General features: G+C 70.5%; 2 protein-coding genes across 4 annotated transcripts; both read left to right on the top strand.

Annotated features, from left to right (window-relative positions):
* Positions 1-1569: 1569 nt before the first annotated feature.
* TUBB3 (tubulin beta 3 class III) lies at positions 1570-6590 on the top strand. The gene is given in 5 exon segments (XM_052797342.1): positions 1570-2504; positions 3233-3248; positions 3984-4173; positions 4883-4993; positions 5284-6590. Coding segments are annotated over 5 exon segments (2328 nt in total). The 3' UTR covers positions 6360-6590.
* Positions 6591-7711: 1121 nt separating this feature from the next.
* Positions 7712-12130, top strand: DEF8 (differentially expressed in FDCP 8 homolog). 3 transcript variants are annotated; one of them, XM_052797338.1, is made up of 12 exons: positions 7712-7792; positions 8266-8385; positions 8504-8586; positions 8709-8858; positions 8939-9080; positions 9163-9327; positions 9728-9855; positions 10362-10475; positions 10733-10813; positions 10907-11047; positions 11159-11268; positions 11415-12129. In XM_052797338.1, exons 2-12 carry the CDS (start codon positions 8277-8279, stop codon positions 11515-11517), a joined length of 1326 nt encoding a protein of 441 aa, XP_052653298.1. In that variant the 5' UTR covers positions 7712-7792; positions 8266-8276; the 3' UTR covers positions 11518-12129. The 3 variants fall into 3 exon arrangements, with proteins under 3 accessions (XP_052653298.1, XP_052653299.1, XP_052653300.1); XM_052797339.1 differs by lacking the exon at positions 7712-7792 and having other exon boundaries at positions 8169-8385; positions 10913-11047; positions 11415-12130; XM_052797340.1 differs by lacking the exon at positions 7712-7792 and having other exon boundaries at positions 8170-8385; positions 10958-11047; positions 11415-12130.
* The last annotated feature ends 65 nt before the right edge of the window (positions 12131-12195 follow it).

Genomic DNA, 12195 nt, shown 5'->3' with positions numbered 1-12195 from the left:
TGCCCTGTCCCCATCCCTGCTGGCACATCCAAATCCTGTGGCACAGGAGCCCTGTCTGCTCCCCTGTGCCTTGCATTCCCTTCACTTGGATTTGCAGACTCGGCGTTTTCTAGCTCTGTTCTCAAAGCCTCTGTTGATAAAGCTAAAAATTCATAGCACGTACCAGCGCGCTCTTTAGCTGAGCAGCAGCTGGGAAGGGGAGAAGCCGGTGGCTGTTGGTCCGGATTCCTCCTGCTTGCATTTCCCTGGGGGTAAGCGGTGTTTTGCCGCTCCTCACCCGACACTGGGGCTGCACGTGCACCGGCTTTGGCTCGACACGCGGCACGCGTTGGCCGTAACTCCCTGCCGTACTGGCACTCAGTGTGAGCAAGGCACCATGGCAGCCTGGGACCCCATTCCCAGCGCATCCAGCTGAGCCGCTTTCATCTGTGCCGGAGCCGTGGGGTGCTCTGTGACATGGGGAAGGGTTCCCGGCACCCCACAGGAAGGAGCGGAAGCGGTCAGTGGGAACGACCGCGGGATTGGCCTTTTCATGCAGCCGTGAATGGCTCTTTGGCAGCTGAGCGGCTCCAGGCATCAACACCAACCAAAGGCACATGATGGTCAGATGGGTCCCACGTCCCCCAGCCTGCCCGGGCTCCCTCCGGCACTGGGCTTTGCCGGGGTGCAGGCACAGCATCGCGTTTAATTGTGCCTTTGATGATCCCTATCGGACCCATCGCTCGCCCCGTGGCAAAACACCTTCCCCGGGGCCAGGCCAGGCTGGTGGGTCTGATGGGGATCCCGGCCCCATGCACGGGGATTGGGAGGGGCACTTGGGCTCCTGCAGTGAGGAGGGTCCCACCAGGGTCCCCAAGGTGCGTGGACACCACAGGGCACACGGGACCCCAGTGTCTGTGGACCCTCCCCCAGGGCACGTGGACCCACCAGGGCACGTAGGCCTGCAAGGCACATGGGACCCCCCAAGACACACAGTCCCCCAGAGTGCAGGGGTCCCCCCCAGCACACACAGGACCCCAGGACACCTGGGGACCCCAAGGTGCACGGTCCCCCAGGGCACAGAGGACCCCTATGGCACACAGACAGCCCCCCAGGGTGCACAGCCCCAGGGAGTGCGTGGACCCCTTCCAGGGCATGTGGGATCCCCAGGCACATGATGACCTGAAGCAGTCGGGCTCCCTAGGGCTGTGTCGGGGGTCCGGCAACCCTGGTCTCTGTGGTGGCTCCCCGGTGTGCCGCCGTCATGCGGGTGCCCACCCTCCTCGGGAGGAGGAGTCGTGGGAGCCGGGGCAGAGAAAGGGCCCTTTCTTCCCCATCACCCTGGGCTGGCAGGCGCGCGGCTGTGGGGACGCCGGGCAGTGCTGGCGAGGAGGGCAGCCGCGACACCGGGAGTCCCGGCGGGCACGCGGCATCCCCGGCACGTCCCCGGGTGGCGGGACCCCACGTCCCCAATTCCTCCACGTCCCCTCGGCCTCGCCGCCGGGTGTTGCGGGAGCACTGGCGGGACGGGACGGGGGCTCAGGGGGTGTGTGGGCGCTGCGGGGGGGCCCTGGGGCTGAGGTGGGGACCATGTCGACGCTGGCCCCCCTGCGCCTGCTGCGTGAGCCCTGGAATGCCAGCGAGGGCAACCAGAGCAACACCGGGGCCGGCAGCCCCTGGTGCCAGGGGCTCAACATTCCCAGCGAGCTCTTCCTCACGCTGGGGCTGGTGAGCCTGGTGGAGAACCTGCTGGTGGTGGCTGCCATCCTGAAGAACAGGAACCTGCACTCGCCCACGTACTACTTCATCTGCTGCCTGGCCGTCTCCGACATGCTGGTGAGCATCAGCAACCTGGCGGAGACACTCTTCATGCTGCTGATGGAGCACGGCGTGCTGGTGGTCCGCACCAGCATTGTCCGCCACATGGACAACGTCATTGACATGCTCATCTGCAGCTCCGTCGTGTCCTCCCTCTCCTTCCTGGGGGTCATCGCCGTGGACCGCTACATCACCATCTTCTACGCCCTGCGCTACCACAGCATCATGACGCTGCAACGGGCCGTGGTGACCATGGCCAGCATCTGGCTGACCAGCACCATCTCCAGCACCGTCTTCATCACCTACTGCCACAACAATGCCATCCTCCTCTGCCTCATCGGCTTCTTCCTCTTCATGCTGGTCCTCATGCTGGTGCTCTACATCCACATGTTCGCCCTGGCCCGCCACCACCTCCGCAGCATCTCCAGGCAGCAGAAGCAGCCCACCGTCTACCACGACAGCAGCCTGAAGGGAGCCGTCACGCTCACCATCCTCCTGGGCGTCTTCTTCATCTGCTGGGGGCCCTTCTTCTTCCACCTCATCCTCATTGTCACCTGTCCCAACAACCCCTTCTGCACCTGCTTCTTCAGCTACTTCAACCTCTTCCTCATCCTCATCATCTGTAACTCAGTCATCGACCCCCTCATCTATGCCTTCCGGAGCCAGGAGCTCCGGCGGACGCTGCGGGAGGTGGTCCGCTGCTCCTGGTAGGCAGCGGGACACGGGTAATGGCACGGCCGTCCCTGCCGCGGGACGGACGGACGGACGGACGGACAGACGGACGGATGGGACGGGACATGCCGTGGGGCGTCCCCCTCCGGCACCCCGATCCGGGCTGACGGGTTCGCGGTACCCAATAAAAGGCTCTTTGCAGGGATGCTGTGGCTGGCACCACTGTGCAGCCCCCGGGGGAGCCCCGGGGCACCGGGGCGGGGGGGGGGGGGGGTGTCGGCCCTTCCCGGCCCCACCGTTTATTCGAAGCTCGATTGCTCCCGGTTGCTGTTGTAGAGCCGCGGCCGCCTGCACCGACCCCGGGGCCGGAGAGGCGGGGAGGGGGGGGACGGACGGCACCGGGAGGGACCGGTGGGGTGTTGGAGCAGCCCCGGGCGCGGGGAGGCGGGAGGCCGGTCCCTGCGGGGGGGGTGTGGGGGGCGGCCAGGGCCGCCCCCCGGACAAAGGGGCTCCTCGCCGCCGCCTTTGTTCTCGGGCCGCGCCCGCCACCGCCCGCCCCGGCCCCGCCGCGGGGGCTGGGGGGGCTCCTGGCGCCCGGGACTCCCCGGGGCGGCCCCCCCGGGGTTTGTCCCTGCCCTCCCCCCCAAATCGGGCCAAGGGTTGGGGTGCTGCCCCCCCCCACACACCTCCCGCCGCCCCGGGATGCTCCCGCCGTGCCTGGGTGGTCCCCGGTCCACCCGCAGGTACCGGGGTGCCCCCGCAGCGCGGCGGGCCGTGCCGTGCCGTGCCGGGCGGGTCCCCCCCGCCGTGGGTGCAGGGGGTACCCTCCCCCGTCCCGCGCCCCCCCCCCCCCCCCGCCGTGGGCGCCGGGGGTCCCCGAACCGGCGGGGCCCGGGGCGGGGCAGGGGCGGGGCAGGGGCGGGGCCCGGGGCGGGGCGGTGCCGGGGCGGTGGCGGCGGCGGCGGTGCCGCAGGGTTGTTGCGGCGCTGCGGCGGCGGCCGCCGATTGGCTGCGGGGCGGCGGTGACGTCAGCGCCCGGCCCGGTGCGGCGCCAGGCGCCTATAAAGGAAGCGGCGGCAGCGGAGCCGCCCCCCGCGCTCCCGGTGCCGCTCCTGCTCCTGCTCCTGCTCCCGTTCCCTGTTCCCGTTTCCCGCTCCGTTCCGGCCCAGGCCCGGCCCTGCAGCACCATGAGGGAGATCGTCCACATCCAGGCGGGGCAATGCGGCAACCAGATCGGCGCCAAGGTAACGGCGGCCCCGCCCCGCCGCTGCGGAGACGAGCGGCGGACAAAGACACCGACACCCACCCCCCCCCCTTCTCCTCTTCCTCCTCCTCCCCGCCGCCCCCCCCCCCCCCACCTCCCGCCGCACCGGGCGGACAAAGGGCCCCGCCCCCCCCCCGCCGCCTTTGTCCGCCCTTCAGCACCGCGGACAGCGCCCGCCCCGCCCCGCGCCCCGCCGCCAGGGGGCGCCCTGCCCCGCCCCGCCCTGCCCCGCCCTGCCCGCGGGTGGGAGGCGGGGGGGTGGGGAATGGGAGGGGGTCCCGGTGTCCGTGTGGTGTCCCCCCCCCGCCCTCGCTGAGCCCTGTGCCCCCAGTTCTGGGAGGTGATCAGCGACGAGCACGGCATCGACCCCAGCGGCAACTACGTGGGCGACTCCGACCTGCAGCTGGAGCGCATCAGCGTCTACTACAATGAGGCCTCTTGTAAGCGAGCCCCCCCCTCCCCAGAACCCCCACCCTGAGCAGGGGGGACACACCCCCCTGTCCCTTTTCCACCCCCCTCCCCAGTTGCAGGCAGGTCCTGCGTCTACTGGGGCGGGGCAGGCAGATACGTGCACCCACCCCACAGGACCCTGGTGGGGGGGGGCGGGGAAGACGTGTGCACCCACCCTGTGGGGACCCTGTGCTCTGGGGGGGGACACATGACATGTGCACCCACCCTGTGGGGACCCTGTGCTCTGGGGGGGGGGGGACATAACACGTGCACCCACCCCGTGGGGACCCTGTGCCCTGGGGGGGGACAGACATGACATGTGCACCCAGCTCCATGGGGCCCTGAGGTGCTGGGGGGGGACACACGACACATGCACAACTCATGCACCTAGCCCCGTGGGACCTTGTGGTTTGTTTGGGGGGGGGGGGGGGTTGCAGATGTGCACCCAGCCCCATGGGACCCTGTGGTTTGTTTGGGGGGGGGGGGGTTGCAGATGTGCACCCAGCCCCATGGGACCCCCACTGTGTGTGTGGGGACAAATGTGCCCCCAGCCCCACAGGGACCCCATGCTCTGGGGGGGGGGAACACAACACGTGCACCCAGCCCCGTGGGACTCTGCAGGGTGGGGTGGGGCACCCCCAGGTTGGGGGTCGGGGGGGGGGAGCGGCAGGTCCCCTCCCGGCACGGGGTCTCTCGCAGCTCACAAGTACGTGCCTCGCGCCATCCTGGTGGACCTGGAGCCGGGGACGATGGACAGCGTGCGCTCGGGTGCCTTCGGCCACCTCTTCCGCCCCGACAACTTCATCTTCGGTAGGTCCTCGGGGAGGGGGACGCCGTCACCCGCGTCCCTGGACCCCTCCCGGGCCGTCGCCGTCCCCGTCCCCGGGGCGCTCGGCGGGTGTATCCCCACCCGCGCCGCGGGGCCCGGCACAGCCGGCACGCCGCCAAACCTTTGCCGTTTCCGCTTCCCACCCCGCCCCGGTCTCAGATCTTGCCGATGCCGCCGCCGCCGGCAGCGCCCCGTCCCATCCCCGGCGTGGGCGCGGGGGGTGCCGGCGGCCATCGGGTGCCTCTTTTTTTTTCCCCCCCACCCCTGGCAGGGCAGAGCGGGGCCGGGAATAACTGGGCCAAGGGGCACTACACGGAGGGGGCCGAACTGGTGGACTCGGTGCTGGACGTGGTACGGAAGGAGTGCGAGAACTGCGACTGCCTGCAGGGCTTCCAGCTGACCCACTCGCTGGGCGGCGGCACTGGCTCCGGCATGGGCACCCTCCTCATCAGCAAGGTGCGGGAGGAGTATCCCGACCGCATCATGAACACTTTCAGCGTGGTGCCATCCCCCAAGGTGTCGGACACGGTGGTGGAGCCCTACAACGCCACGCTCTCCATCCACCAGCTGGTGGAGAACACGGATGAGACCTACTGCATCGATAACGAAGCTCTCTACGACATCTGCTTCCGCACCCTCAAGTTGGCCACCCCCACCTACGGTGACCTCAACCACCTCGTCTCGGCCACCATGAGCGGCGTCACCACCTCCCTCCGCTTCCCCGGCCAACTCAACGCCGACCTCCGCAAGCTGGCCGTCAACATGGTGCCCTTCCCACGTCTCCACTTCTTCATGCCGGGCTTCGCCCCGCTGACGGCCCGCGGCAGCCAGCAGTACCGTGCCCTCACCGTCCCCGAGCTCACCCAGCAGATGTTTGACGCCAAGAACATGATGGCCGCCTGCGACCCCCGCCACGGCCGCTACCTCACCGTGGCCACCGTCTTCCGGGGCCGCATGTCCATGAAGGAGGTGGATGAGCAGATGTTGGCCATCCAGAGCAAGAACAGCTCCTACTTCGTAGAGTGGATCCCCAACAACGTCAAGGTGGCCGTCTGCGACATCCCTCCCCGGGGGCTGAAGATGTCCTCCACCTTCATCGGCAACAGCACGGCCATCCAGGAGCTCTTCAAGCGCATCTCGGAGCAGTTCACGGCCATGTTCCGCCGCAAGGCCTTCCTCCACTGGTACACGGGCGAGGGGATGGACGAGATGGAGTTCACCGAGGCCGAGAGCAACATGAACGACCTGGTGTCCGAGTACCAGCAGTACCAGGACGCCACGGCCGAGGAGGAGGGCGAGATGTACGAGGATGACGAGGAGGAGTCGGAGGCCCAGGGTGCCAAGTGATGCCTGACGCCCGATGCCTGCAGCCCCCCGGCTTCGCGCTGCTGCACCCCCCCACCCCGGGCCCCAGCCGGGCTCCCCCCGTGCGGCCCTTCGGTGTCTCCTGACCCCGTCCCCCCCTGAGCCGGCTCGGCCCCCCCCACCCCTCCCTCCTGCCTCCCCCCTTTTCGTTTTTTACTGGTTCGTGTCTATTATTTTTTTTGAATACTTAATAAATTTATTGCTGTCCAGGTACCACCTGTCTGTGGCTCCTTTGGGGGGGGGGGGGGGGGCGGGACACACCGGACCTTCTGCTGGGGGCAACTCGGGGGTTTGAGCCCGTTAACGAGGGGACTTGGGGACCCCACGTGCCCAGGGTGGCTGTGCCCGAGCCCTGGTCCCCTCCCAGATAGTTCCTGTCCCTTTGCCCCCCTGCCCTGTGCCCCACAGCTCCGGCCCCCTGGGGGTGCGGTGCCCGGGAGGGTGGCTGTGCCTTTGTCCCCACTGTCCCCCTTCTCCATGCTGGGGTGGTGGCTGCCCCCTCCCTGTGCCAGGACAGCGTTGGCCCTTTGTCACCCCAAACCGAGGTGGGGGCACGGACCCCTGGGTGCTCCCCCCGGCCCTGTGGCCCCCGGGCTGGGCACGTGTCTGGCTCTGGGGGATCCAGGGCACCCCCAGCCCAAACAGCCCTTGAGCCCCTGTGGTTCTGGGGAGCCCCGGCTCCCGCCTGGGTGCTGGGCTGACCCCAGAGTGGGGGGCCAGGCTGGGCTGCCATGGGGCTGCAGCCCCCCCTGGGGCCGCTGCTCCCTCCTGGGGGGTGCCTGTGGGGAGAGGGGCTGTGCTGTGGGGGCAAGGGAAGGGGCTGTGGGATCGTGGGGCTGGGGGCTATGGGGATGGGGAGCTACGGAGCTGGGGGCAAGGAGCTGTGGGGCTGGGGGCTATGGGGTTGGGGGGTCTGGGGCCCAGAGCTATGGGGCTGGGGGCTGCGGGGAAAGGAGTTATAAGGCTGGGGGGTCTGGGGATGGGGAGCTATGGGGCTGGGGGGTGGGGGGGCAAGGACCTGTGGGTCTGGGGGCTCTGGGGCCCGGAGCTATGGGGACGGGGAGCTATGGGTCTGGGGGCTGCGGGGCCAGGGTGCTATAGGGCTACTATGCAGACAAGGGATTGCGGGGCTGGGGTTCTCGGGGGCAGAGGGCCGTGGGGCACGGGTGAGGAGGCGGGGGCGGTGGGCAGGAGGCGCCGCCGGGCCGCGCAGGCGGGTCCGGGGCCGCGGGTCGGGACGCCGCGGCCATGCCCGGGCGCGGGGCGGGGCGGGGCGGGGCGGGGCGGTCCGCCGACCGACAGGGGGCGGCAGCGGGGTAAGGCAGGGCGGGGCGAGGCGGGGCGGGGCGGCTGGGCGGGGCGCGGCAGTGAAGGAGAGGGGAGAGGTGGGAGGGGCGACGGCGCGCGGCGTTGCGGTGAGTGGGGCGGGGGCGCTGCCCCCTGGCGGGCGGGGGGACCGGGACCGGGGGGTGCGGGGGGGGGGGATAAGGGAGTGCATGGGGGGGCTCCGCAATAAGGGGTGCGGGGCAGTGGGGGGGCTGTACAATGGGGGGGTTGCGGGGGGGGCCGCTGCCATCCAGGCCCATGCAAGAGCTGGGGGGGGGGGGTCGGGGCTGCGGGGACCCCCCGATGGGGAGCAAACGCGCGGTGGGGGCTGCACCGGGGGGAGGAGAACGGGGCCGTGCAATGGGGGTGGGGAGGGCTGCACCGGGGGGGGGGGGGGGGGCCGTAGGGTGGCGGGATGGGGTGAGCGTGGGCCGAGGCGGGCGGTGGCAGTGGGGCAGGGCGGGGGACGTGGGTGTGGGAGGCGGAGGGCCGGGTTTGTCCACGGGGGACGGTGCCGGTGCCGGTGCCGGTACCGGTGGGTGACTGAGGCGGCGTCCCGCAGGGCGAGCGGCGATGGCGTACGACGAGCGGCTGGCCCGCTTCCGCCAGGCCCACCTCAACCCCTTCAACAAGGCCCCCGAGCAGCAGCAGGAGCACCCCGACGGGGAGACCCCCCCCCCAGGTGGGTGCTGACCAACCCCCCCCCCACCCCCCCCCCCCCATAGCCTTGCCCCATGGCTGCGGTGGGCGAGGGGTCCCAGCCCCCCCCCCCCAACTCCGTGGCACTCCCCCCATTGCAGCCCGGCGGCCGGATCCGTCCCCGGGAGACCCCGAGGGGACCCTGGACCTGGGCCTGGCTGAGGACCACTTCTCCCGCCCCGTGGTGAGTGGGGCTGGAGGCGGGGGGAGCAGAAAACGGGGCTGGGGTTGGGGTTTTGGGGGGGGGGGGGGGGGCGGGTAGCGGGCTGCCAGCCCACCCTCCTCTTCTTCCTCCCGCTGCCGCAGGGCCTGATCCTGGCGTCGGACGTGCAGCAGCTGCGTCAGGCCATCGAGGAGTGCAAGCGGGCGATCCTGGCGCTGCCCGAGCACTCGGAGCGGCAGAAGGACGCGGTGGTGCGGCTCATCCACCTCCGCCTCAAGCTGCAGGAGCTGAAGGTGGGGCCGGGGGTGTGGGGGTCTCTATAGGCGCGGGGGGGGGGGGGGGCGCGCTGACATCCCGCCCCCGCCTCGCGCAGGACCCCGACGAGGATGAGCCCAACATCCGGGTGGTCCTGGAGCATCGCTTCTACAAGGAGAAGAGCAAGAGCGTGAAGCAGATGTGCGACAAGTGCAGCACCATCATCTGGGGCCTCATCCAGACCTGGTACACCTGCACAGGTGGGGCTGGGACCCCGCGTCCCCCTCCCCGTCCCCCCTCCCGCCATGTCCCCGCACTGACGGCCGCCCGTCCCCATCCCAGGCTGCTACTACCGGTGCCACAGCAAGTGCCTGCCGCTGGTGAGCAAGGCTTGCGTGCGGGCCAAGGTCAGCCACCAGGCTGAGTACCAGCTCAGCATCTGCCCCGAGAGCGGGCTGGACAGCCAGGACTACCGCTGCGCCGAGTGCCGTGCCCCCGTCTCCCTCCGTAAGGCTGTGCCGCCGCGGCGTGGGGCTGGGGGGGGATGTGTGTGGGGCTGGGGGGAGCTGGGGGCCAGCGCTGGGGGGCTGGGGGGTGGGGGATGTGTGGGGCTCGGCTTTTTCGGGGGCTGCGTGGTGCTGGGGGGAGCTGCAGGTTGGTGCTCTGGGGGCTGTGTGGGGCTGGGAGCTATGGGGAGCTGGGGGGGGGCGGTCAGGGCTGTGTGGGACTGGGGGGGGGGGGCCACAGCGCATGGGAAGGTGATGCTGGGGCCCCGCTGTGTCCCCGGGTGCTGCCGCGCGCCCCGCGGTGGGGTGCGTGGCGTGGGGCGAGCAGGGTGGGGCGAGCAGGGTGTGGCGCGGTGCCGGTACGTGTGCCAACGCCTGTGCCGGCGCGTGTGCCGCCGCAGGGGGGGTGCCCAGCGAGGCCCGGCAGTGCGACTACACCGGCCTCTACTACTGCAGCAGCTGCCACTGGAACGACCTGGCCGTCGTGCCTGCCCGCGCCATCCACAACTGGGACTTCGAGCCCCGAAAGGTGCCCCTGGCACGGGGTGGGGGCTCGGGGGTGCCCAGGGTCCCGGGGGGGCTGTGGCCCTGGTCATGGGGGTCCCTAGGGGCTGTGTCCCTGGTTGGAGGTCACTTGGGGTGCCATGTCCCTGGTCCTGGGGGTCCCTGGGGGCTATGACCCTGGTTGGAGAATACTCAGGGGGCTGTGTCCCTGGTTAGAGGTCACCTGGGGGGGCCATGTCCCTGGTTATGGTGGTCCCTGGGGGCTGTGTCCCTGGTTGGAGGTCACTTGGGGGGCTGTGTCCCTGGTTAGAGGTCACCTGGGGGGGCCATGTCCTTGGGCAGGGGTCCCTGGGGGCCGTGTCCCTGGTTGGAGGTCACTTAGGGGGGCTGTGTCCCTGGGTAGTGGTCACTTGGGAAGGGCCGCGTCCCCAGGGCTGCGTCCCTGGGGATGGGATCCCGGGGCAGCAGTACCGAGGGTCCCCGAGGCCGTGGCGGTGGGGATGGCCCGGTGACGGCAGCACCGGCGGGCAGGTGTCACGCTGCAGCATGCGGTACCTGGCGCTGATGGTGTCGCGGCCCGTGCTGAAGCTGCGGGAGATCAACCCGCTGCTCTTCAACTACGTGGAGGAGCTGGTGGAGATCCGGGTGAGCGTGGCCGGCAGGGCGGGCAGGCACGGTGGAGGGAGCGTGGGGTGAGCGGGGAGGGAGATGGGGGGTCCGGCAGCACCCGCAGAGGTTGGGATCAGGGCAGAGGGTGCTACGGGGCTGAGCCTGACCCAGCCTGACCTTGTCCCCATCATGTCCTCATCCCATCCCATTCCCACACCGTCCCCATCTCATCCCCGTCCTGTCCCTGTCACCACCCTTTTCCCTGTCTCGGTCCTGTCCCGTCCCCCCCGCAGAAGCTGCGCCAGGACATCCTGCTGATGAAGCCCTACTTCATCACCTGCAAGGAGGCGATGGAGGCACGGCTGCTGCTGCAGGTCAGGCCCCGCACGAGCGGCCGAACCGGGGTTGGGGGGGACACCCCGGGGTGCCGGGACCGGGGGCGGCGGTGACGGGCTGTCCGCCTGTAGCTGCAGGACCGGCAGCACTTTGTGGAGAACGACGAGATGTACTCGCTGCAGGACCTGATCGATATCGAGGCCGGGCGCCTGAGCTGCTCCCTGACGGAGATCCACACCCTTTTCGCCAAGCACATCAAGCTGGACTGCGAGGTGAGCCGTGACCCACGGCACGGCTCCCACGGGGCCAGCGCCGTGTGCGTGGGGGGGCTGGCGGGATCCCCGCCGGACACCATTGGGACCTTTTGCCTTCTCCTGCCCCAGCGGTGCCAGGCGAAAGGCTTCGTCTGCGAGCTCTGCAAGGAGGGCGACGTGCTCTTCCCCTTCGACAGCCACACTTCCGTCTGCACCGACTGCTCCGCCGTCTTCCACAGGTACGGCACGCACCGGCGATGGACGCTTCCCGCCGGGCCCGGCAATGTGGCACCGGAGTGGCGGGGGGGGGGGGGATGACGGGATGGACACGGGTGGCACTGGGGCTGGTGCAGGGGGGTGGCCCAGCGCTGTCACCTCCCCGCAGGGACTGCTACTACGACAACTCCACCACCTGCCCCAAGTGCGCCCGGCTGAGCCTCCGTAAGCAGTCCCTCTTCCAGGACTCCGGCACCGAGGCAGAGCCCTAAGTGGGGGGGGCCCAGCCCCACAGCCACCCCCCCCCCCCAACCTGCCACGGGGCCCTGGGATGGACACAGGCAGCCCCCAGCTCTGCGAGGCAGCTGGGACCCTCTGCCCATGGGGACGGCTGGGGGTCCTGGGCCTGGGGTGGGGGGGTCGCTGCCGGACCTGAGTGAGCCCTGCGGGAGGTGCCGGGACCCGGTTAATGACCGGCAGCAGCTCCCGCCATCCCTGCACCAAATCCTGCCCGTGGCGTCAGTGCCTGGGATGTTGCCCGCTCGGGGCCGCGGTGCGGGCAGGGGTGCGGGCAGGGCAGGGGTTCGGTGCTCTGCTGCCTGCAGCCATGCGGCGTGGGCGAGCGTGCTGGCTGAGCCGGAACGACGCCGGAACGACGGGTGCTGCCGGGGAAGGCGAGCGCACCGGGACTCGACGCAGGAGTCACCCCGAAACTCCTCTCGCCGCCTCTGCGGGTGGCTGAAGGCCCGGGCAGGGTGTCGGGAAGCAGGAGCTGGGGACCCCCCCCATACACACACACTACCGGGATAACGCTGCTGATTCTGGGGGAAAACACCCGGTTCCCCCCCCCCCCCCCGCACCTGGGGCTGAGCCCCCGAAGCGGGGGGGGGCTGTGGGAGGGCTGGGGCTGGGCGCCGTACGGGGCCGCTGCCCCCCCCCGGGTTTTCTGT

This window comes from Harpia harpyja, chromosome 9, assembly GCF_026419915.1.
Source record: "Harpia harpyja isolate bHarHar1 chromosome 9, bHarHar1 primary haplotype, whole genome shotgun sequence".
Taxonomy (NCBI): domain Eukaryota; kingdom Metazoa; phylum Chordata; class Aves; order Accipitriformes; family Accipitridae; genus Harpia; species Harpia harpyja.
Note: the sequence above shows the minus strand (reverse complement) of the source record. Positions and strands in the feature narration are given on the sequence as shown.